The sequence below is a fragment of the Portunus trituberculatus genome, chromosome 49 (assembly GCF_017591435.1).
Source record: "Portunus trituberculatus isolate SZX2019 chromosome 49, ASM1759143v1, whole genome shotgun sequence".
NCBI classification, from domain to species: Eukaryota; Metazoa; Arthropoda; class Malacostraca; order Decapoda; family Portunidae; genus Portunus; species Portunus trituberculatus.
The window spans coordinates 1,168,408-1,195,196 of NC_059303.1; the positions used below are offsets into that span (position 1 = coordinate 1,168,408).

Below are 26,789 nucleotides of genomic sequence, written 5' to 3' on the forward strand. Positions count from 1 at the left end.
TAAAAAAGGCGTTTGACAAAGTGCCACATGCAAGATTACTGTGGAAGTTAGAGGAGAAGGGTGGCTTAAAAGGAAGCACATTGAGATGGATAGAAAATAATTTGAGGGGGAGAGAAATAAGGACGGTAGTTAAAGATATGAAGTCCAAGTGGAGAGCAGTAGAAAGCGGAGTGCCACAGGGGTCAGTATTGGCACCAGTACTTTTCTTCATTTATATTAACGACATGCCAGAAGGAGTGAACAGCTACATAAATTTGTTTGGATGATACGAAACTGTGCAGAGTTATAAAGCAAAAGGAGGATTGTGAAATACTGCAAGAAGACCTAAATAAGATCTGGGAATGGAGTAAGAAGTGGGAAATGGAATTCAATGTGAACAAAAGCCATGTCATGGAAATGGGAAAGAGTGAAAGACGACCTGTGGGAATCTATAAGATGGGAGATGGAGTAGAACTGGAGAAAGTCAAAAGGAAAAGGACTTAGGAGTGACGATGGAAGAAAACAATCAACCAGTAAGCCATATTGATAGAATTTTTAGAGAAACATATAATTTGCTAAGGAATATTGGAGCAGCATTTCACTACATGGACAAAGAAATGATGAAGAAATTGATAAATACTATAATAAGACCCAGATTGGAATATGCAGGAGTAGTGTGGACCCCTCATAAAAAGAAACACATAAGAAAATTGGAGAGGCTACAAAAAATGGCTACAAGAATGGTCCCAGAACTTGAAGGGATGACATATGAGGAGAGACTAAAGGCTATGGATCTACCAACCTTGGAACAAAGAAGGGAGAGAGGAGACCTGATACAAGTCTATAAATTGATCAACGGAATGGACCAAGTGGATAATGAGAAACTGATCCTGAGAGAAGAATATGACACCCGAAGCACAAGATCGCATAGTAAAAAGCTGAAAAAGGGAAGATGTCTGAGAGATATAAAGAAACATAGTTTCCCACAGAGATGTATTGAGACGTGGAACAGTTTAGATGAAGAAGTAGTGTCTGCAACGAGTGTGCACACTTTTAAAGTAAGATTGGATAAGTGTAGATATGGAGACGGGGCCACACGAGCATAAAGCCCAGGCCCTGTAAAACTACAACTAGGTAAATACTAGGTAAATACACACACACACATACACACACACTCGGTAAAGCCGAGAAAGAAAAAGATAAGCTAAAAGAACTAGTTAACAAAGAAGAAGAAAGAGTACAAGACGTGATTAAAAAAGAAGTACAAGCATAGAGAATCCAAGATAAGAAAGACAAGGAATCATTTCAAGAAGTATTTCAAGAATAGTTAAAAGAAAGAGATGAAAATATGACGAGCAAAATGATAGGAATCCTCAAGAAAAAAGAAAATTTAGTAAGAGAAATTGTGGAAAAAAAGAAGTGTAATTATTTTGGGACTGAAAGAAAAAAATGTTAAATATAGACCAAGAAGGGAAAAAGACGAAATGAAATCAGTAAAAGACCTACTAAAACAGTTGAATGACGAGGATAGACAGAACTTAGAAGAGGAAGTAGAAGAAATCCATAGAATGGGACCATATTAAGAAGGAACAGTGAGTCCAATTAAAATATTACTAAAATCACAAGCAGCAGCAGAAGAAGTACTATACAGAAAAACAAAACTCAGAGAAACAGAAGGTTGCAAAGATATATATATATAAAGAAAAATAGAAACGAGGAGGAAAGGAAGAGATACAATGAACTGATGGCAGAAGTAAGAAAAAAAAATAATGAAAGGTCAGAGGAGGAGAAGAAGGCATTTTTTTGGAGAATTATAGGAGACAGGATAAGGAAATGGTATATAAAAGAGAAAGAAAAGAAAAAAATGGAGCAAGTTTAACTAAAAATGATAAGAATAAGAAATTAAAAATTATGTATACAAACATAGATGGGATTTTATCTAGTAAATTAGAATTAAGAGATTACATAAAGAAAGAAGAACCAGATATTGTATGCCTGGTGGAAACAAAGTTAAATGAGGCAATAAAAATAGACATAGATAAAAGGTATAATATATGGAGGAGAGACAGAGTGGGTAAAGGAGGAGGAGGGGTCATGATGATGTTAAGGAAGGAGATAGTGGTAAATCAAGTGAAGTTTGGGGAAGGAATATCAGAAATACTGTATGTTAAGATGCATATTAACAAAAAGGAGTTAACAATCATTGGAACATATGTGCCACCAAAAACAAACTCATGGACTAACCAAGAATATAGAGACATGATAGATGACACAATAAGGAGTCTTACAAGAATCATTAAGGAAAGGAGAAAAGTGATATTGGTAGGAATTTCAACTGTAAGGAGGTAGACTGGAAAAATTATGAAAGTGGTATGGGGGAAGATGCCTGGGGAGATAGATTCCTGAACCTAATGATAGATAATTTGATGGTCCAAAGAGTAAAGAAAAACAAAAGATTCAGAGGAAACGATGAGCCGGCAAGATTAGACCTAGTTTTTACAAGGGATATACCAATTAACATTGATATAAGATACAAGTGCCCATTGGGAAAGAGTGACCATGTAATATTAGAGATGGATATAGAAGAAGGAAAGGAAGATAGAGATGAATCATACAAAGGAGACCGATTAAATTACAGAAAGGCTGATATTGAGAATCTCAAGAACTATTTTAAAAAACGTAAACTGGGAGGAGATGGAAAACTCATTAACGGTTCAAGAGAAATATAACTTATTTTTAGAAATATACAAAACTGGGGTCAGGGAATATGTTCCGAAATATAGACCTAAAGAAGAAGGAAAGAAAGATTGGTTTAATGCAAGATGTGCTAGGGTAAAGGAGAAACGAGATGGAGCATGGAAAAGGTGGAGAAGAAACAGAAATCCAGAAAATAAGGAAAACTTCAAAACAGCAAGAAATGAATATGGTAAGGTGAGAAAGGAAGAAAAAAAGAACTATGAAAAGGACATTGTTTAAAAATGTAAGGAACAACCAAAATTGTTCTACAGATTCATAAATGCAAAAATAAGACAAAAAGAAACAATAGAAAGGTTAAAAGAAGAAAACGGAATGGTGGAAGACCCAAAAAGTATGGCAGAACTGTTAAATAGTAAATTTCAGGAGGTCTTTACTAAGGAATCCAAATTTGAAAGACCACAGGGTAATAGAGAAACTGTCTATATGAAAGAGATTAAAGTAACCAAGCTTGAAATAAAAAAGTTGATGACGGAATTGGATGAGGAAAAGGCAATGGGACTGGATGAAGTCTCAGGCAGAATACTGAAAGAATGTAGGGAAGAACTAGCAAGTCCAATATACAACATCATAAAATGCTCAATAGAAAATGGAACAGTGCCAGTGGAGTGGAAAAGAGCTGAGGTGGTTCCCATATATAAGAGCGGAAGGAAGGAAGAACCTTTAAATTACAGACCGGTATCACTAACTAGTGTAATATGCAAGATGTGTGAAAAGTAATAAAGAAGCAATGGATTGAGTTTCTTGAAGACAACAAAATATTATCAAATAGCCAATTTGGTTTTAGAAAAGGTCGGTCATGTGTGACAAATTTATTGAGTTTCTACTCTAGAATAGTTGATAAAGTACGAGAGAGAGGGATGGGTTGACTGTATTTATTTAGATCTAAAAAAGGCTTTTGATAAAGTGCCACATGAAAGATTACTATGGAAGTTAGAGGAGAAGGGTGGCTTAAAAGGAAGCACATTGAGATGGGTGAAGAATTACTTAAGGGGGAGAGAAATAAGGATGATAGTTAAAGATATGAAGTCCAAGTGGAGAACAGTAGACAGCGGAGTGCCACAGGGATCAGTATTGGCACCAATACTTTTTCTCGTATATATAAATGACATGCCAGAGGGAGTGAACAGCTACATAAATCTGGTTGTGAAACTGTGCAGAATCATTAAACAAAAAGAGGATTGTGAAATACTACAGGAAGACTTAAACAAGATCTGGAAATGGAGCTAAAAATGGGAGATGGAATTCAATGTGGACAAAAGCCATGTCATGGAAATGGGAAAAAGTGAAAGACGACCAGTGGGAATTTATAAGATGGGAGATGGAGTAGAACTAGAAAAGTAAAAAGGAAAAGGACTTGGGAGTGACAATGGAAGAAAATAATCAACCGGTAAGCCATATTGATAGAATTTTCAGAGAGACGATAATTTGCTAAGGAATATTGGAGTAGCATTTCACTATATGGACAAGGAAATGATGAAGAAATTAATAAGTTCTAAAATAAGACCTAGATTGGAATATGCAGGAGTTGTGTGGATTCCCCATAAAAAGAAACACATAAGAAAATTAGAGAGACTACAAAAAATGGCTACAAGAATGGTTCCAGAATTTAAAGGGATGGCATTTGAGGAGAGACTAAAGGCAATGGATCTACCAACCTTGGAGATGAGAAGAGAGAGAGGGGATCTTATACAAGTTTATAAATTGATTAAAGGAATGGATGAAGTGGATAATGAGACACTGATCCTGAGAGAAGTATATGACTTTAGAAGCACAAGATCGCATAGTAAGAAACTAAGGAAGGGACGATGTCTGAGAGATGTTAAAAAATTTAGTTTCCCGCAAAGATGTGTTGAGACTTGGAACAGTTTGAGTGAGGAAGTGGTGTCAGCAAAGAGTGTACATAGTTTTAAAGAAAAATTGGATACGTGTAGATATGGAGACGGGACCACACGAGCATAAAGCCCGGGCCCTGTAAAACTAAAACGTAAATACAACTAGGTAAATACACACACACTCAAAAAAAATTACTATGCCTGAGATAAAACTGACTTTTTCCTCAATTGGAAACTTAAAATTAGTAAGAATTTTCTTTCCTTCTAAGCTACGAAATAGACTACAAGAAACTATGAACATATGAAGGTCCATAAATAAGTTTATTTTCATAACTTAAAAATCAAAGTCTGCTAATATCACCGTGTAACAAAGCTTTTGTTCTTGAGTTGAAACTGTTATTTCTTATTTGCTTATGTCTAGAGAACATGAAAAAATACTTATATTCATTTGTAATTTTGCTTTTGTGTCCAGGATAATGACATTTTTTCAATTTACCCATTCTCATAGGGACAAAGGGGTAAATTTGAAGTTTGACTTGAACAAAGTACGTAGATATAAAACGACATATAATGCAATAATAGCATTTATTTATTCTAGAATTACACCAGTGAGACAACAGACACATTAAAAATGAGTAGTTCTTCTGTCCCAAAGGCAAAGATAACAAGGATACTTGGTAAAGCCACTTTGGAGACCCATCAGGAAAGCCACCATTTTGAAGTCTCCTATAACCTCCCAACGGTACTTTTCATATTTCAAGGCATCTAACAACATCTTTACACTCTTGTATTCCTCTTTGAGGGTACAGTGGAACCATGCGTGCTTTGGGGTCCGAGGGGTCTCCTTGCGCACGGGTTCGAATCCTGTTCACGGTCCAAGTGTAGGTTAGGCTTCCTCACTCCGGGCAACGGTTTCCTAGCGGGTGGGCTTTGAGATAGGAGATACCCCCAAAAAGTATCCCCTTTAGCCCATAAACTCCCGTGAAAAGTCCACATGGTATAAATACAGGTCATTGATGTCTTCTTGGCTGGGATAGTATGGATTTCTCTCATCAGTTGCATCTCTGAACTCTGGATCAGTGTCTTCATGTTCTTCTGAACTACTTTCCTTTTGTAAACACTGCTGCTCTCTCTTAGGAGGAGTGGGTACGGAGAGCTCAGAGCAGTGTGGCACTGGCGCAATGGATGACAGGTCAGGATATATGATAGCAGGCGCATTTTTGCCTGCTCGATGTTCGGAAGGGTCTACCATATAGAAAAAGCAATTGCTTAGAGTGATCAGTTGGTTCCCTCCAAATTTGGGGGATTGCAAATCTCATAGCTCTGTTTTCCCCTTTGTACCAACCTGTAATAAGCAGAATGAAAACATAAATAAGACACAGATACATTCAACTCAGTGTAATAGGATATGTCAAAATAAAAAAGTACAGTAAGCCCCCGAATTTAGCGAAATCCAGCTTAGCGAAACCCTTATTTAACGACTGTCTGGAAAAAGGCCAAGCCCTCAAGTTTAGCGATTTTCTCTCATATTTAGTGAATGTACCGCACTACACTGTTCTGTCTCCCGCTCGCTCTGAGCCAATCGCATATCTGTTTGGCCGTGACGTCAGTCCCACAGTGCCTCCGGCATTCTCGCTCGACACGAGCTATTGTGTGTGTTAATCCAGTGTGTGAACTAATTTTTTGTGCTCCCATCCTCGCTGTTTAGCGAGTTTCGCTCTCACCATGGCCTCCACTAGTGGTTCGGGGGGGTGCTGATTCTCGTGAAGGTGGCGATGTTGCAGCTGTAAATGAGGACTCGAAATGGGGACTTTGGGCAGACGAAAGACTGATTGGTATTTTTCCCTATTTAAAGTAATATTCAAATTTGGCAAAATTCCAATTTAGCGATGGTTTCGGCAGACTAATAGGATCGCTAAATGTGGGGGCTTACTGTATATACTGTATATATATATATATATATATATATATATATATATATATATATATATATATATATATATATATATATATATACAGGTATAGTTCCCGATAGGGTTACGTTTCCCAAAACAGATATATATATATATATATATATATATATATATATATATATATACAGGCAATCCCCGTTTAACAAAGGTTCACACAATGAAATTTCGCTACAACGAAGGTTTCCTTTTACTACCATCTGCTCGTTTAACGAACACCAAACTCGCTTTAACGAAGTTTTATCCAGATAATATTTTCCAAATTTGAAAGCCCCACCGTATCATGCAAGCTGACAGGGTTTTTAATACACCAGGAACTGCTGGTACTAATGCCTGCCTCAGGAGAAATCCTGAGAAACCTGTAGAATAAATATCAAGATCAAGCCTCTCGTGGACAACACAAGCGCTGACGATACAAAGGCCTGACTCAGAAGAAATTCTGCGTCACCTGTAGCATCCAGATCAAGATCAAAATCACGCGCACCACTCACTCCCCAGTCAAAACATAACAGTGTCACCAACAGCTCATCTTCCCTAGTTCAACTTACCACCAAAACGCCCTGCAATGTGGCCTAATGTTCCTAAGAAGACCAGGAAATGTCTTACTCTCGAAGTGAAGCTGGGTATTATTCACAGACAAGAGAGAGGCCAAAAAACTAATAACATTGCTTGCCACCATCTTGACTCCATCTACTGTCTACTATTTTCAAGTGAGCAGACTCTATAAAGAAGGCTGGTGAGACCGCATCTTCCTTGAAAGCTAAAAGAACCACCTGAACTCGTGACTCTACAATGGATAAAATGGAAAGCCTTGTGGAAATGTGGTACATAAGTTTTGTATGCGGTACCATGATGCACACTTTGTTTACATTCCACTGGTTGCCGGTTAGTGTATTTCCCGTTTCACTCTCCCTCCCTTCATAAAGTTAAGATCATAAACATTATAAAGTTACGTACATACATACATTAGTGTACATTATAATGACTTAAATTAAATTACCTAAATGTTTAACTTCATAATTTTTACTTTCATTAAACCTTTTACTGTACTATGATGCACTCTCGCTTTGCTTACTTTCAATGGAAGTTCAAATCAGGGGTTAAACTTGTTATAATCGGTTCGCTTAACGAAGTTTCGCTTAACGAAGTGTTTTTTAGGAATGTAACCCGATCGTTAAGCGGGGTTGCTGTATACATTAATACTTCACTTAACGAACGTTCATCTAACTAATTTCTGGTTTAACGTACTATATAAAGTTAGACCAAAAAGTCCGCATAACGTACAACCACATCCATTTTAGCGAATTTTCTGGGTTTGAATTTGCCGGGTGAGGGACCGAATGCAGTAGCTTCGCTGTGATTGGCTGGCTCCCCGCCTCTGTCTCTAGCGCTCCTGGAGCTGTATCCAAGATTCTTTAACAACGTCAGAACAACCTCCTGCAGCAAAATGGCATCCATGAACGCTTGGAGGGACGGTGACAAGGTTGCTATCAGGTTGCTCTGAGGTTGCTGTCTTATATAAGCATTTATGTTCACAAAACAACATTTCTATTAGCTTTTTACAAACCTTGTCCACAAGAAAGGATTGTTTTGTAACGCATAAAGTGAAATCTTACATGGAATACCAAAAAAAAAAAGCAGAGATGAGATCAGCCACAGATGAAGCGAGAGACTCGCGGCCAGTCGGCCGCTTCTTCTTCTTCGTGTGACCCTTTTGCTTGCGTGTTACTTTCATCATGATGTTTTTGTTTTCACTCCTCTATTGCCTGCTATAATGGATATCATATCTTGCATATGCTCATGCCATGAGGATAACCTGACTCCGTGGCACTGGTGATAGTGATATTAATGAAATACCGCGGTATTTCATTAATAATTCACTATCACTCAGTGCCACGGAGTCGAGGTTATCCTCATGGCATGACCGTATATGAATACTAACATATGATATCCAATATAACAGGCAATAGAGGAGTGGAAACAAATATCATGGGGAAAGACAACACGCCAAGCTAAAAGGGTCACAAGAAGAAGTGGCCGAGTCGCCGCGAGTCTCCTACTTTGTCTGTGGCTGATCTCATCTCTGCTTTATTTTTTGGTATTCCATGTAAGGTTTCACTTTATGCATTACAAAACAATCCATTCTTGGGGGCAAGGTTTGTAAAAAGCTAATAGAAATGTTGTTTTGTGAACATAAATGCAAGAATGTGAGAGAATTTATACATAGCTCCTCTAACTTTCAATAACTCATATGACATCATAAAAGTAATGGTACACTGGTGGCCCAATATGCTGCCAAACTTATATAAAAATTTTTTAACCCATGTGGCATGTTGGGGACTAGCCCAGAACACATCCCCCCAATTTCCATTATTTCTTATGGGAAAATTATGTCCGCCTAATGAATTTTCGCTCTACGAACAGCTTTGACATCCCCTATCCTCTCCATTAAACGGAGTATTACTGTATATATATATATATATATATATATATATATATATATATATATATATATATATATATATATATATATATATATTCACTTAGTTCACCTAGTTGTAATTTTACAGGGCCTGGGTATCATACTCGTGTGGCTCTGTCTCCATATCTACACACATCCAACTTTCCTTTAAAACTATGCACACTCCTCGCTGACACCACCTCCTCACTCAAACCATTCCACACCTCCACACATCTTTGTGGGAAACTATATTTCTTCACATCCTTCAAGCATAATTCTTTGGCTATCTTTTTACTATGCGATCTCATAGTTCTATTTAAATTTTCCTCTCTCAACATTATTTGTTCATTATCCACTTCATCCAGACCGTTCAACAGTTTATAAACCTATATTAAAACTCCTCTTTCTCTTCTTTGTTCCAAGGTAAGCAAATTCATTTCTTTTAATCTCTCCTCATAGGTCATTTCTGCCAATTCCGGAACCATTCTTATTGCCATTCTCTGCAATCTTTCTAACTTCCTTATATGCTTCTTTTTATAAGGGGGCCAAACCACCCCAGCATATTCCAATCTTGGTCTAATTATCATACTAATTAATTTCTTCATCATATCTTTATCCATATAATGAAAGGCTAATCCAATATTTCTAATCAGATTATATGTTTCTCCAAACATCTTGTCAATATGAGCCTCAAACTGCCCATGGTCTTGTATTATCACTCCCAAATCCTTTTCCTTTTCCACCTTTTTCAACACTACTCCTTCACCCATCTTATATGACCCTCTTGGCCGTCTTCCACTCTTCCCCATCTCCATCACATGACTTTTGCTCAGATTAAATTCCATCTCCCACCTCTTGCTCCACTCCCAAATCCTATCCAGATCTGCCTGTAAAATTTCACAATCTTCTTCACTCTTCACACACTTACACAACTTTGCATCATCAGCAAACAAATTAATATAACTGTTTACTCCCTCTGGCATATCATTAATATAGACAAGGAAAAGTATTGGTGCCAGCACTGAACCTTGTGGGACTCCACTCTCCACCAACAACTAGTCCGACTTTGCATCCCTTATTACCATTCTCATCTCCCTCCATCTCAAGTAGTTTTCCATCCACTTTAACACTTTTCCCTTCAGTCCTCCATAAATCTCTAATTTCCATAGCAGTCTCATGTGCGGTACCTTGTCAAAAGCTTTACTTAAATCCAAATATACACAGTCCATCCATCCCTCTCTCTCTGTATTTTGTCAACCAATCTCGAATAAAAGCTCAGTAGATTTGTTACACATGACCTCCCTTTCCTAAAGCCAAATTGATGATCCGATAATAACTTATGATCCTCCAGGAACCGTATCCAATATTTCTTTATCACCCTCTCACAAATCTTACCGACCACACTTGTTAAAGACACAGGTCTATAGTTAAGAGGCTCTTCCTTACTGCCTCCCTTATAAATGGGCACCACTTCAGCTCTTTTCCACTCTACCGGTACTTCCCTGTTTCTAATGAGCACCTTATAATATCATATAATGGATCTATCAATTCTTCTCTACATTCCTTCAATAATTTGCCTGAAACTTCATCTGGTCCCATCGCTTTATCATCTTTAAGTTCCTCCAACATTTTATATAACTCCTTTTTAGGTATCTTAATGTCATCCATGTGCACATTTCTTTCTACATTCTGAGGCTTTACAAACATTGTTTCTTTAGTAAATACTTGTTGAAACCTATTATTTAGCAATTCCGCAATATTTTTAGGGTCATCTACTATCCCTTGCTCTCCTTTTAACCTTTCAATGGACTCTCTTATTAAGTTTACCATTTATGAACCTGTAAAACAATTTTGGATGTTCCTTACTCTTGTCTACAATATCTTTTTCAAATTTTTTTTTCTTCCTCCCTCCTTACCCTCATATACTCATTTCTCGCCACTCTATAATTCTCCTTATTTAGTATATTCCTGCTCTTTTTCCATCTTTTCCAAGCCACATCTCTCTTTTCTTTAGCCTTAACACAAGTTGCATTAAACCAATCCTTTCTTCCTTCCTCTCTCGGTTTATACTTTGGTACAGATTTCATAACTCCTTTATAACTTCATAAAAATCTCATATTTTCTTTGCACTTCTCTGATTTGTAACATCTCCCAATCTAATGTTTTGAAATAATTTTTCAAACTTTCTGTGTCCATCTTTCTATAATTCAATCTACCACTCCTGTATGTCTCATCTTTTCTTCGCTGTGTTATTGCCATCTGCATTTGCATAACCACATGATCACTCTTCCCCAATGGACATTTCTATTGTATATCCCCACATAAGTACACTTCTCGTGTTAACATCAAATCCAGTCTAGCCGGTTCATCATCTCCTCTATATCTAGTATTTTTTTTCACCCTCTGTTCCATCATATTTTCCATCATTAGATTAAGGAATCTCTCTCCCCATGCTTCCTCTCCAACACCACTTACTAGATTTTCCCAATCCACCTCCTTACAATTAAAATCTCCTACTAGTATCACCTTTCCTTTTCCAGTTAATACACTTTCCAAACTCTGTAAAGTATCCTTGGTCATATTGTTGTATTCCCTTAATGTCCAAGAATTTGTTTTAGGAGGTGTATAGGTCATCATGATTATTAATTCTTTTTCATCACTTTTTAACCTTATGCTTATCACTTCTGCGTTGTTCTTCCCATACCAAACCTTATCCACATTTATCTCCTTCTTCGTCATAATCATAACTCCTCCTCCACCTTTACTCTCTATCCTTTCTCCATATATTATATTTATTATCCAAATTTACCTTTGTTTTTTCATGTAATTTTGTCTCAGTTAAACACACTATATCAGGCTTCTCCACCATCACATAGTCTTGCAATTCCAATCTACTTGACAGTATCCCATCTATATTAGTATACATTACGGTCCACCCACTGCTCCCTCTAGGGGTTCCTCCGCATTCCTTCTCTCCACATACCACTTTCTGACTCTCTCTCCTATAACTCTCCAAAAAAACTCTTCTTTTTCCTCTTCAGACCATTCATCATTTTTCCTTCTCGCCTCTTCCACCAATTCCTTATATTTTCTCCTCTCTTCCTCATTTCAATTTTTTCTTACGTACACCTCTTTACAACCTTCTACCTCTCTTAATTTTGATGTTCTATATAAGATATCCTCCGCAGATTTTTGTGACTTTAGTACTACTTTAATCGGTCTCCTTACTCCCTCCTTATACGGACCCAGTCTATGGATCTCTTCCACTTCTTCTTGTAGGCCTTTTTTTCATCATCATTTAGATTTTTGAACAGATCTCTTACCAAATTCTTCCTTAATTCTCTTAGGCTTATATTTTATATTTTGTTCTTTCATCCCAAATATTAACACACTCTTCTTCTTTTCTGCTATTTCTCTTATCAATGTTTCCTTATTCTTCATAACATTAACCAGTTCCTTAGACCTTTCTTTTTTTGTCTTCCTTCAACTGATCTTTAATTATTTCTTGTAATCCAACCATCTCTGCTTCCCTCAACTCAGTCCATTGTGTTTTCTTCAGTTCCCACTCCCTTTCAAACCTTTCATTCTGCTCACTGATCATTTCCTTAAAGTCATCTTTCTCCTTTACTACTCTCTCCATTTTCTCCTCCAACCGTCTCTTGTATTTTTCAACCTCCACTCTCAAGTGTGGATTCTCATCCACCAATCGTTTTTCATTTTCCTCCAGTCTCTTAACTCTTTCCTTCAAAGCCTTGCAGAATTCTCTATCCTGCTCCTCCTCACTCCTCTGAACTTTTAATTCTTTCACCAACTCCTGAAATCTCTTCTCCAACATTACCAGTCTACCTTGCATTGTTGCTCCTGTTGAAGATGGATTCATGTTTTGACTGGCCACTTTCAGTTTTGCTCCCTGGGCCTTATCGGCATATTTTGAATTTGGTAACTTATTTCTTACCGGTCTATCCATTTTATTTCACTCTTCCTGGGAGCATGTGGGTGTGTGGTGGTGTGCACTGGGGGCTACTGGTAGCTACGTGTGTGTGGTGGGATGCGTTGGTGGCTGTTATGACTGGCCTTTGTGTGGTTCCCGCTCTGTCGTTTGAAGTGCACGTTTGATGTACACGCCACCAGGCTACTTTCACTCTGTACACTCGTTCACTCGCTCTGGTCGCCCTTTAGTACCAATGACGGTTCTCACTCCAAGCACATTGCTTAGTGTGTGGAGTGTTAGTTAGATGCCAGTCTGAGCAGGAGGCACATGTATATATATACAGTATATATATATTAGTGTTTTTCTTACCTTCCAGAGTTCTTTTGCAGAGTTCGCAATTGAAATGAGGTTTGTCCTGATCCCTGACAGGCATGCCAAAATATGCATTGTAGGCCTTGCGCATTTTCAGTGATCTTTCCAGAGAGTACTTTTTAGCTCTAATTTTGATAAACTCGCCACAGACGTAGCAAAATGCGTCTGCCGGATGCTTACAACCTCTGGATGCCATGCTTGATGAATGCAGATAGTAATGACTGATGACGATCGACTTGTTTACACATTAATGACTAGAAGTGAACTGACCTGTTGAGCATACGTTCCCTGCATTTATACTGCCATATACGTTGCAAGAATGTTCTAGAAGTTCGTGAAATGTTTGGAAAGAATAGTTTTGAAGGTTCTGGAGTCATCTAGAAAGTTCTTTAATTTTTTTTTTTCACCAAATCAGTGTAGAATCTGTCTGGATTTCAAAACATCACTGGCCAGTTAATAAAAATCAAAGTTTAAAGAGAATAAGCTTCTTTCTATTGCCAACCAAACCATACTGCACAGCTATTTTTGGTGTCAGAGACCTAACAATGTTGGCTAAAGGACAGTGGCTATACTGATGAGTTACTTTTAGTCTAAAGGCATATAATGTTCTGGCTATGGCAACACACAGCTTAGGAATATAGTGGAAAACACAGCAGCAATCTCGAGCTATATTGGTTTCGGTCACAAATTTTCTTTTTTCTCTTTCCTTGTGAGGCATTAACCTCGGCAAAGGTGAGGTGAAATATGTGTTAAGGTTTTGTGCTGTACTAGTCTCTAAAAACTGAATAGCATGATACACTAGGCAACTGTACTTTTTCTATATAATCATGTTAGTCATGTAAACTCAATTATCGTACAGTGGTACCTCAAGATATGAGTTTAATTTGTTATGTGATGGAGCTCATATCTCAAAACAACTTTTCTCATTGAAATGCCATTAATCCATTCCAGCCTCCCCAAAATGAGCACCCCTATTTTATTGTGTGTTCTTAACTAAGAAAAAGGTATTTATAAATAACAACTTGTACAGAAACCTAATAAAACATACCAAAAGAGAATATAAATAGATAAACTACTCTTATAAAGTATATTGATCTCAGAGGGGTGCATTCCATGGGATGTTACCCTACCGCATCCCCACCCTCACTTGTTTCTGTCGAGTGTCAATCAGCTTGAGTGTACAAATATAGCCACCAACAGAAGACTGGCTGCTCTAATAATCACAGAAGAGCTCATTGACGATCCTGTAAACATTATTCATTGAATAAATGAAGTTTTAAGTAGGAAGGAGAGAGAGAGAGAGAGAGAGAGAGAGAGAGAGAGAGAGAGAGAGAGAGAGAGAGAGAGAGAGAGAGAGAGAGAGAGAGTGCCGCTGCAGCCATAGAGGTTTGTTTACATTTTCCTCCCCTTGGAGGTAAGCATCGGTGGAGGAGGTAGACAGAGATGGGACAAATTTGTTTAGCTTTTTCAGTTACGTACACAAGCATACTTTATCAATGCATAAAAATATATAAAATAAAAGGAAATGTTTATTTAGTGCTCTTACCTTGGAGACAGACGTTTTTGGCTAATGGTTGTGAATGGCGGAGGAGGAGGAGGAGGAGGAGGAGGAGGAGGAGGAGGAGGAGGAGGAGGAGGAGGAGGAGGAGGGAGGGGGGGAGGGAGGGAGGGAGGATGGGACACAGGCACCATTCACAGATAAACATCAAACATAAATTAAAACTGCACTTTCTTTAAACAAAAAAAAGTTAAGTAAATAGTGTGAAAATGATGAAAGAACAATCACAGTGCATGAGATCTGCAGGAAACACATAGACACTAGCTCAGCTGAGGCTGGACCGATGCACCGAGCCATCGACTAGTGGCAACATCCCAAGCACGACTCGTATCTCAAAATTTCGCTCATATCTCAAACCAAAAAATGGACCAAATTGTAGCTTGTATCTCAGGTAGCTCATATCTCAAGGTACCACTGTATTTGATGGCTCATAAGATGTATGGGATCATAAGATACACCAAGTTTTGGCCAAAAAAAAAAAAAAAAAAAAAAAAAGGAAAAATTAGCAGATTTAAGCTCTGAATATGAAGTGAAGGATTTCACCTGATATTTCAAGACTCTCACAAGCATCTAAATCATTATTAGATCCCAAAATTTTGCATTTAAAAACTTTAATATTTGCTAGTAGCCTATGTACTAATCTTGTTGTGAAATGCAAACGTGTACCTGGCATATGGCATTGACAGTGACTATAAGAGACTACAGGGCTAATATTCATATTTTTTTTTTTTTTTTTTTTTTTTGCATGTATGTAAGGTAAAAATGTTAAAAGATAAGTGCAATTTTAATTGTATGAAAAAGCATCTTACCTCAAGGAGTAATGGCATCACACTGTAAAGAATGCAGTGAAGTTTACCCATGTCAAGATCAAGATCATGGACCGTGTGTTTTGTTTTGGTTCATGCAATGCATAGTGTATGGTCACATAAGCAAATTCTTCCTGACTGGTGTCATTCAATGTGAATTACTGGTAAGTTTGGCCTATTATATAATGTTACTTGAAAGAATTGTTTTGTGGTATAGTACCAACAATCACTTTGTTTACATGTGCAAAGATGTCTGGGATTTGATTTTAGAGTCTCTGTTGCCATAGACTTATCACCAACCACTGCCTCAATGGTGAACCTTGGCCTCAGGATGCAGACTCATTTCCTGTGACTTTTTTTTTGGAGAAAAAGTGCATCTTATGAGCCATCAAACATGGTAACTATAAACAAATACCATAATAAAAAACAACAGAAAAATACTGGAAGGAGGAAAAGCATGGTAAATCAATAGATACATCGCAATATAGTGTTTAAAGATAAATACTCTGTACCGTGAGATGATGCTGACCACCTCCTGAATTAAACCAACCAGTGAACACTGAAAACTTGACAGTTTGGATCCTCTCCTATTGCAGAATTACCTGTTGGTACTGTAACCAAAGAAAATAAAGAAAATTCTTATGTCCTCTCTATGTGCATATCCTACGAGGTGCCCATCACCATCCATAGCAGCAGAACAGTGTATGCAGGAAGACTAATGGCCTACCTCAGCAATGTTGTCAACATCCTCCTCATTAGCTAGTTCATGGGACTCATCTGCCTCCAGACAGTCTTCTGGGATCCACAGCTTCTTCAGCCCAGGACCTCGGAGCCTTGCAATGGCCACGATGTCGCTGCCACCATATCCGTAGCCTGAAGTACAAAACAAATTTTTAAGAACCCTGCACTTGCTATTGAAAAGAAAAGTGCCAATATACAAAAATTTACATAAACACACTCCAAAGCATATGTATACATGCATAGGTGTACTTAACTTTGATTTAATGATAATATTCTAAAATTTCTTTTTCCAACTGCATTCCAAACAGGTAAAGATCTAAGAGTTTGCATTCTTATTACCTGGATCAAGAATATCAGCAAGAGTTCAGCTGGTGGATTAAGAGTATCAATAAGAGGTCAGCTGGCCACTTGCTTAACTCTCACCACTTTTAAGAATTGTGAGAATGGAGAATGTTACAATCTTGTATTGTACACAAGTTAGTGATAAGGATTTTGAGATTTTCATTGCATCCATTCCAATTCCGTAAAAGTTCATGTTTCTTTTACTAATTTAAATTCTAGCTGTTATACTCTCCAATTTCTCTGATGCAAACTGGCAATAATGTCCATCTCTAACTCTTCCATACCAAACAATGTGAGATGTTCTAGGTGCTTGCACTTCCAGGCCAGCATGACAAGAGGATCTGGAGTTTCTTGGTCCTCATCTCGGCCTTCAGTCAGCATTCCCCAGCCACTGTGGTCCAGGGAGTCCACCCACATCAGGTGCCGCAATGTCTCACTGTACCAGTTACTCATCAAACGCAGTGCTGCGATGTTGATCTTCAGGACAGAGGTCATGTGTTATCTTTAGTTACTAAAACCTTAATGATTGCAATATGAAGTTACTGGCATACATATCTTGCCATAAGTTGTAAAGGTGAGGATGGAAAGAAAATACACAAATGGGAGACAAAAGGATCAGAGTCAGGAAAGCATCTTATATTCTACTGTCTTTAACCTTGGTAAATAAAGGAATTTTTATGAAGTTCTTCTTACATAGTTTATAGGCAAATTGCTTTAACTATACAGTGGAGACTCAATACTTGAACTTAATTTGTTCCAAATGGCTGTTCAAGTATTAAAAAGTTTGACTATTGATACCTATAAATCAGGTAATTTGTTCTAATCTTAGTAAAATTTAAGTTTATGAAAATTTCAATGTATTTTTTTACAATTTTGATTTGTACATACTGTAAGTGAAGGTTGGTGATGGATAACTTAGAAGAGGAGGGGAGAAGGGTGAGGAGGAGAAGGGAGGTCGCCGGAGGATGAGTCACCATCCATAAAAACGTCTTTGTAAAGTTTCTCCAGGTGTGATTCCTGTGAATCCACTAATGGAGGCGGCTGTGACTCACTAACACTTGCGCTCTCACCAGATTTCTTATTTTCATCACTATTAAGCCTCTTTGGTGAGATCCTAAGTTTCTAAATGAAAAACTACAAAACAGAACGCAGAAGAATGCTGTTGTTCTCATGACTGCGGCAGGACTAGGGATGCCCACCGGCATCTGCATACTGGTATTACGATAATACCAGTATTACCAGTAATACAGTATCAGAACGGTAGTGGTGGCTGTGAAAAGGAAGATGACAGAGCTTTGTATACAACCAAATGTGTGACCCTTTCATTACCAGATATTTTCAGCACTAATGAGCCTTTGGTGTTAATGTAAGTTTATAAATGAAAAACTACAGAAAGAATGTTATTCTGATGACCGTGGCAGCACAAGTCACAACTGGAGGAGGGGAAAGGAGGATACCAGGGAGCCTTTGTTTATAACCACGGGTGTGGATGTTCGACTATAAGGTATTTTTTTGAGTATTAAACTAAACTTTTGCATTTAAGCACAGGCAACCCCCCCCCCTTAACGAACGAGTTACGTTCCTAAAAACGTTCGTTGTGCGAATTTTCATTAAGCAAACCGATTATAACAAGTTCAACCCCTGACTTGAACTTCCATTGACAGTAAAAAAAAAAAACAAGTACAGTAAAAGGTTTAATGAAAGTAAAAATTATGAAGTTAAACATTTAAGCAGTTTAATTTAAGACTAAGTCATTATAATGTACACTAATGTATGTATGTACGTAATTTTATAATCTTGATGATCTTAAATTTATGAAAGGAGGAAGAGTGGAGCGGGAGAGACGCTAGCCAGCAACCTGTGGAATGTAAACAAAGAGAGCATCATTGTACTGCATACAAAAATTATATACCAAATTTCCACAAGGCTTTCCATTTTATCCACTGCAGAGCCACGAGTTCAGGTGGTTCTTTTAGCTTGCAAGGAAGATACGGTCTCACCAGCCTTCTTAACCCTTAAACTGCGGTGATCGCTTATATAATCAAGCCTCTCGAGTACTGTGATGCAGCGATCGCTTATGTAATCATGAATTTTCGCGGGGAATGTTTTGAATTTTCGTGGCGCATTTCCCTTCAGACCTGCTCTTGTGACCCCTCCCCACTTAGTGTTGCCATCATGACGACTCCAGATACTATAACAAGGGCCTCAATTGAGTTTTTACGGAAAAGTAGGAGACACCTGGCAACTCCTCTTGACTCGTCGGGTAGAATCAAACCCTGAGTATCATAGAAAACATAGAAAACTTTATAGGGGAGACCAAATTATGCTAGAGTTTATTACTTCTATCTCAATCAAGAGATTATTGTTATTATATCAGCTTCTTACGGCATAGGGGCAACAATCCTAGTAGAATTTTGAGCTGTGGTATTGTACAGAGGACTTGCGTCATGCAGGACACACAGAAACACACACACAAACACACACACACACACACACACACACACACGGGACACCGTCAATGGCGGATGTGGTCGCTGAGCTCCAGAGCAATCATCTCTAATTCTACAGTTACCATTGCCTAAGAGTAACCAAGGTGGGAAAGGAGCTTGTAATGTTTGTCCCGTCTCCATATAGTCATGTTAACTGTTGATTAGCAAAATAATGTCCAGGGAAGGTGAATATAAACTGTAGCCTGCGTTTGAGCCATCAGCTGAAGTTTGTTTACATCTGCGCAACATGGCGGCCGTGAACTCGAAGGATGAATCAGACTTCACAGGATTTAAAGGAATAATGGAGAAGAGCGTTTATGTGAAGAAAATTCTGGAGTTGGAAGGTAAAATTGAAAAACTGTTTGAAAAGTATGGGGGCTTGGAAACGAGTTATGACAATGTAATGAAAGAGTGCGCCGATATGAAGAAAGAAAATGCAATACTGAAAGAGGAAGTTAAGTTAATTAAAGTGAATTGCGACAAATGTGGAGAATCTTTAGGAAAAGTGATGGAGAAGCAGGCTGAATGGAAAAAAAGTCAGGAAGTGGAAAGAGAGGAGGTAAATTACAAAGTTGCAAGTCTGGAAAAGGAAATCAAAGAGTCTGGGGAGAAAACTTTGGGCCTTGCTGAAATTATAGATCAACAGATCATAGAAGAGAAGATTGCTGAGAAAGTGGTGAAGGTTATTAAGTCAAATGAGACATTGGTGAGCGAAACTGTAGACATAAAGAGATGTGTGGTGATATTTGGTGTGGAGGAGGATAAGACACCGAGTAAAATGGAGAGAGAGAAAACATAAAAAGGTGATAAATAATATCATTAATGTGGTGCAGGAGGAGGGAAAAGACCTAGTACAAGAAATAGAGGACTTCCATAGAATTGGAAAGTTCACAGGAGAAGGTATGAGGCCAATAAGAATCAAACTTAAGTCACAAAAGGATGTAGATGAATTGGTGGAGAAGTCATGGAGGCTAGCCCAGCAGGAAACAACAAGGAAGATTTGGTTGAGAAGAGATCTCGGTGAAAAGGAAAGAGAAATGTTAAATGAGTTGAGAAAGGAGGCTTTGAAAAAAATGAAGAGAGGACAGAAGAGGAGAAGAAAGAGTTTTTCTGGAGAATCTTGGATATGAGACTGAGGAAGTGGTTCATAACCCAGAAAAGTACAGCAAGAAAGGACTAAAGAAACTTACGAATGAGCGGAATGTAATGTATTCCAACATAAATGGAGTGATATCGGGATTTTAGAACTCAACGATTACTTGAGGGACAAGAACCCAGATATTGTGGGTCTTACTGAAACAAAACTGAGAGAGGGAGAAGACCTGATGATGGTTGGAGAAGGGAAATATAATGTTTGGAAAACAAATAGAGTAGGTAAGATGGGAGGAGGAGTGATGTTGCTGGTTAAAAAAGATATAAAGGTGGATCAAGTGAAAGAAGGTATGGGAAAGGCAGAAGTGCTAAAGATCAGAGCAGAAACTAATGAAGGAAAAAGAGGCACTACATAGTGGTGTACGTACCACCTAAGACAAATGCATGGTCAGTACAGGAATATGAAGAAATGATAAGTGATACAGGAACATGTCTGGAAGAAATGTTGGGTGGCTGTGAACGAACTATAATGATGGGAGATTTTAATTGTAAAGAGGTGTGTTGGGAGGACTGGTCAATGGAAGGATCAGAGACAACATGGGAAATACACTATTGACACTGGCAATGGAAAATGTGTTAACTCAGTGGGTCAAAGAAGATACTAGGTTTGGAGGAGAGGAGCATCGTCAAGACTGGACTTGGTCTTTAGTACAGAGCCAATGGTCATTGAGGAGATGAGGGTGGAGTGCCCTTTAGCAAAGAGTGATCATGCAGTTTTGGAGTTCAAGGTGATAGATGAAGAGAAATCTAGAAGAAATGAAGAATATAAAGTGGGAAGATGGAATTATGCCAAGACAGATTTTGGAAACCTAAAGAAATTCTTTCAAGAGACAAATTGGATGAAATTCAAGAGTGCTAAGGAGCAAATGAAAAGTGGAAGGAATTTATAAAAATATACAAAGAAGGTGAGAAAAATTTGTACCAATAAGACAACATAGAGAAGTTGGAAAGCAGGACTGGTTTAACGATAGATGTGAAAAGGCTAGAACAAGAAAAGAGGATGCATGGAAGAGGTGGAGAAGGAAAAGACGGATTAAGCAGTGGGAAAGTTACAAAAGAGCAAGAAATGAATATGTGTTGATTAGAAGAGAAGAAAGAAAGAAACAAGAAAAGGATATAATTGATAAATGTAAAGACCAACCAAGGCTTTTTACAGACATGTGAACAACAACATCAAAAATAGAGAAAGTATTGAAAGTTTAGAAGTAAATGGAGTATGCAGTGAGGATCCCAGGAAATGGCAGAGGCTATGAATGGATGCTTTCGGAAGGTATTCACAAAGGAGACTGCTTTTGACAAACCACTGGTAATGGAACAGAAAGGGATTATGAAGGAGTTTCAAGTAACTGTGGAGGAGATCAAGAATATGATGGGGAGTTTAGAAGTGAGAAAAGCTGTGGGACCTGATGGGGTATCAGGATGGATTTTAAGAGAATGCAGGAGCAACTGGCAGAAAAAGTTTGTGAAGTAATTGATGCCTCATTAAGGGAAGGTGTAGTGCCCCAAGACTGGAAAAGAGCTAACATTGTCCCAATTTATAAATCAGGTAACAAGAGAGACCCATTGAACTATAGACCAGTGTCACTTACAAGTGTGGTAGCTAAGATGTGTGAGAGGGTGGTGAAGAATAGATGGACAGACTTCTTGGAGAAAATGACATACTTTGTGAGTGTCAATTTGGTTTTAGAAAAGGGCGTTCATGCACGACAAACCTGATATGTTACTATTCGAGGGTGATAGATGTAATACAGGAAAGAGATGGTTGGGCTGATGGAATATATCTGGATTTAAAAAAGGCCTTTGATAAGGTACCACACCGGAGACTGATCTGGAAACTTGAAATGGTAGGAGGAGTGCATGGCAGTTTACTAAAATGGATGGAAGACTTTTGGTAGGAAGAGAAATGAGAACAATAATTAAGGACAGACCATCAGAATGGGGCTTGGTGGAGAGTGGAGTTCCACAGGGATCAGTGTTGGCACCAGTAATGTTCGGTCTACATAAATGACATGGTGGATGGGGTGTCCAGTTATGTGAGCCTATTTGCAGACGATGCAAAATTGTTAAGAAAAGTGAGATGTGACAAAGATTGCGAACTACTCCAGGAAGACTTGGACAGAATATGGAAATGGAGCTGTACATGGCAAATGGAGTTCAACACGACAAAATGCAAGAAATTAGAGTTTGGCAAGAGTGAAAGAAGAATCAGGAGTATGTACAAGATAGGAAATGAAGACATAAAAACCAGTCATGAAGAAAAAGACCTTGGGGTGACAATTACCAATGACCTATTGCCAGAGAGACATATAAACAAAATAATTGGAGAAGTATTGAACTTATTGAGGAACATAAGAGTGGCGTTCATATATTTAGATGAAGAAATGATGAAGAAAATAATTACTGCAATGATAAGACTAAGGCTTGAATATGCAACAATACAGTGGGCTCCGAACTTAAAGAAACACATAAGGAAACTAGAGAAAGTACAGAGGGCTGCAACAAAAATGGTGCCTGACTTAAGAGATTTGACTTATGAAGACAGACTGAACAGAATGCAACTTCCGACCCTGGAAAACAGAAGAGAAAGGGGAGACCTGATAGCAATATACAGAGTGATGATTGGCATGGAAAAAATGGATAGGGAAGATCTGTGTATGTGGAATGAAAGAATGTCGAGAGGGCATGGGAAAAAACTAAAAATGGCCACTTATAGGAGAGATATGAAAAAATGATATGAAAAACAAAGGCCAGCCATAGCAGCCGCCAACGCATCCAACCACACACGTAACTACCAGGCCTGGCCCCCAGTGACCACACACCCACATGTTCCCAGGAAAAGTAAGGAAAAATGGATAGACCGGTAAGGAATAAATTACCAAATTCAAAATATGTTGATGAGGCCCAGGGAGCAAAGCCGAAAGTGGCCAGTCAAAGCATGAGTCCAGCTTCAACAGGGGCAACATTACAAGGTAGATTGGTGATGTTGGAGAAGAGATTTGAGGAGTTAGTGAAGGAATTAAAAGTTCAGAGGAGTGAGGAGGAGCAGGATAGAGAATTCCAAGGCTTTGAAGGAAAGAGTTAAAAGACTGGAGGAAAATGAAAAACGATTGGTGGATGAGAATGCGCATTTGAAGGTGGAGGTTGAAAAATACAAGAGATGGTTGGAGGAGAAAATGGAGAGAGTAGTAAAGGAGAAAGATGACTTTAAGGAAATGATTAGTGAGCAGAATGAAAGGCTTGAAAGGGAATGGGAACTGAAGAAAACACAATGGACTGAGTCGAGGGAAGCAGAGATGGTTGGATTACAAGAAATAATTAAAGATCAGTTGAAGGAAGACAAAAAAGAAAGTTCCAAGGAACAGGTTAATGTAATGAAAAATAAGGAAACATTGATAAGGAAATAGCAGAAAAGAAGAAGAGTGTGTTAATATTTGGGATGAAAGAACAAAATATAACATATAAGCCAAAGAGAATTAAGGAAGAATTGAAAACGGTAAGAGATCTGTTCAAAAATCTAAATGATGATGAAAAAAAAGACCTACAAGAAGAAGTGGAAGAGATCCATAGACTGGGTCCATATAAGGAGGGAGTGAACAGACCGATTAAAGTAGTACTGATGTCACAACAATCTGCGGAGGATGTCCTATATACAACATCAAAGTTAAGAGAGATAGAAGGTTGTAAAGAGGTGTTTGTGAGAAAGAATAGAAATGAGGAAGAGAGGAGAAGATATAAGGAATTGGTGGAAGAGGCGAGAAGGAAAAATGATGAGCGGTCTGAGGAGGAAAGAGAAAAGTTTTTTTGGAGATTTATAGGAGATAGAGTCAGAAAGTGGCATGTGGAAAGAAGGAATACGGAGGAACCCCTAGAAGGAGCAGTGGGTGGACCGTAATGTATACTAATATAGATGGGATACTGTCAAGTAGATTGGAATTGCAAGACTATATGATAGTGGAGAAGCCTGATATCGTGTGTTTGACTGAGACAAAATTGCATGAAAAAACAAAGATAAATTTGGATAATAAATATAATATATGGAGAAAGGATAGGGAAAGTAAAGATGGAGGAGGAGTTATGATTATGACGAAGAAAGAAATAAATGTGGATAAGGTTTGGTATGGGAAGAACAACGCAGAAGTGATAAGCATAAGGATAAAAAAGTGATGGAAAAGAATTAATAATCATGGTGACCTATGTACCTCCTAAAACAAATTCTTGGACATTAAGGGAATACGACAATATGATCAAGGATACTTTACAGAGTTTGGAAAGTGTATTATCTGGAAAAAAGAAAGGTGATACTAGTAGGAGATTTTAATTGTAAGGAGGTGGATTGGGAAAATCTAGTAAGTGGTGTTGGAGAAGAAGCATGGGGAGAGAGATTTCTTAATCTAATAATGGAAAATATGATGGAACAGAGGGTGAAGGAAAATACTAGATATAGAGGAGATGATGAACCGGCTAGACTGGATTTGGTGTTAACAAGAGAAGTGTACCTATGTGGAGATATACAATACAAGTGTCCTTTGGGAAAGAGTGATCATGTGGTTATGGAAATGCAGATAGCAACAACACAGCGAAGGAAGGACGAGACATACAGGAGTGATAGATTGAATTATAGAAAGATGGACACAGAAAGTTTGAAAAATTATTTCAGAAAATTAGATTGGGAGGAGATGTTACAAATCAGAAGTGCAAAAGAAATATGAGATTTTTATGAAATATTATAAAGAAGGAGTTATGAAATTTATACCAAAGTATAAACCAAGAGAAAAAGGAAGAAAGGATTGGTTTAATGCAACTTGTGTTAAGGCTAAGGAAAAGAGAGATGTGGCTTGGAAAAGATGGAAAAAGAGCAGGAATATACTAAATAAGGAGAATTATAGAGTGGCAAGAAATGAGTATGTGAGAGTAAGGAGGGAGGAAGAAAGAAAATTTGAAAAAGATATTGTAGACAAGAGTAAGGAACATCCAAAATTGTTTTACAGGTTCATAAATGGTAAACTTAAAAAGAGAGTCCATTGAAAGATTAAAAGGAGAGCAAGGGATAGTAGATGACCCTAAGAATATAGCGGAATTGCTAAATAATAGGTTTCAGTAAGTATTTACTAAAGAAACAATGTTTGTAAAGCCACAGAATGTACAAGGAAATGTGCACATGGAGGACATTAAGATACCTAAAAAGGAGTTATATAAAATGTTGGAGGAACTTAAAGATGATAAAGCGATGGGACCAGATGAAGTTTCAGGAAAATTATTGGAGTGTAGAGAAGAATTGATTGATCCATTATATGATATTATAAGGTGCTCATTAGAAACAGGGGAAGTACCAGTAGAGTGGAAGAGAGCTGAAGTGGTGCCCATTTATAAGGGAGGCAGTAAGGAAGAGCCTCTTAACTATAGACCTGTGTCTCTAACAAATGTGGTCGATAAGATTTGTGAGAGGGTGATAAAGAAATATTGGATACGGTTCCTGGAGGATCATAAGTTATTATCGGATCATCAATTTGGCTTCAGGAAAAGGAGGTCATGTGTAACAAATCTACTGAGCTTTTATTCAAGAGTGGTTGACAAAATACAGGAGAGAGAGGGATGGATGGACTGTGTATATTTGGATTTAAAGAAAGCTTTTGACAAGCTACCTCACGAGAGACTGTTATGGAAAGTAGAGATTTATGGAGGACTGAAAGGAAAAGTGTTAAAGTGGATGGAAAACTACTTGAGATGGAGGAGATGAGAACGGTAATAAGGGATGCAAGGTCGGACTGGTTGGTGGTGGAGAGTGGAGTCCCACAAGGCTCAGTGCTGGCACCAATACTTTTCCTGGTATATATAAATGACATGCCAGAGGAGTAAACAGTTATATTAATTTGTTTGCGGATGATGCGAAGTTGTGTAGGTGTGTGAAGAGTGAAGAAGATTGTGAAATTTTACAGGCAGACCTGGATAAGATTTGGGAGTGGAGCAAGAGGTGGCAAATGGAATTTAATCTGAGCAAAAGTCATGTGATGGAGATGGGAAAGAGTGGAAGACGGCCAAGAGGGTCATATAAGATGGGTGAAGAAGTAGTGTTGAAAAAGGATTTGGGAGTGATAATACAAGACCATGGGCAGTTTGAGGTTCATATTGATAAGATGTTTGGAGAAACGTATAATTTGATAAAAAATATTGGATTAGCTTTCCATTATATGGATAAAGATATGATGAAGAAATTAATTAGTATGGTAATTAGACCAAGATTGGAATATGCTGGAGTTGTCTGGTCCCCTTATAAAAAGAAGCATATAAGGAAGTTGGAGAGATTGCAGAGAATGGCAACAAAAATGGTTCCGGAATTGGCAGAAATGACCTATGAGGAGAGATTAAAAGAAATGAATTTGCCTACCTTGGAACAAAGAA

General features: G+C 38.0%; 1 protein-coding gene across 3 annotated transcripts in view; it reads right to left on the minus strand.

Moving 5' to 3' along the window:
• Nucleotides 1–26,789, minus strand: part of LOC123499072 (F-box only protein 33-like) — a 302,244-nt gene that overhangs the window by 69,969 nt on the left and 205,486 nt on the right. For all 3 annotated transcript variants that reach the window (XR_006672868.1, XR_006672867.1, XM_045246673.1), the window contains exons 6-7: nt 17,034–17,226; nt 16,394–16,539 (exon numbers count right to left, since the gene is read on the minus strand). Coding sequence is in view for 1 of the 3 variants with exons in the window: in XM_045246673.1 (XP_045102608.1) it covers nt 16,394–16,539; nt 17,034–17,226 (339 nt within the window). In the remaining 2 variants the exon portion in view is untranslated. The remainder of the gene's footprint in view (nt 1–16,393; nt 16,540–17,033; nt 17,227–26,789) is intronic.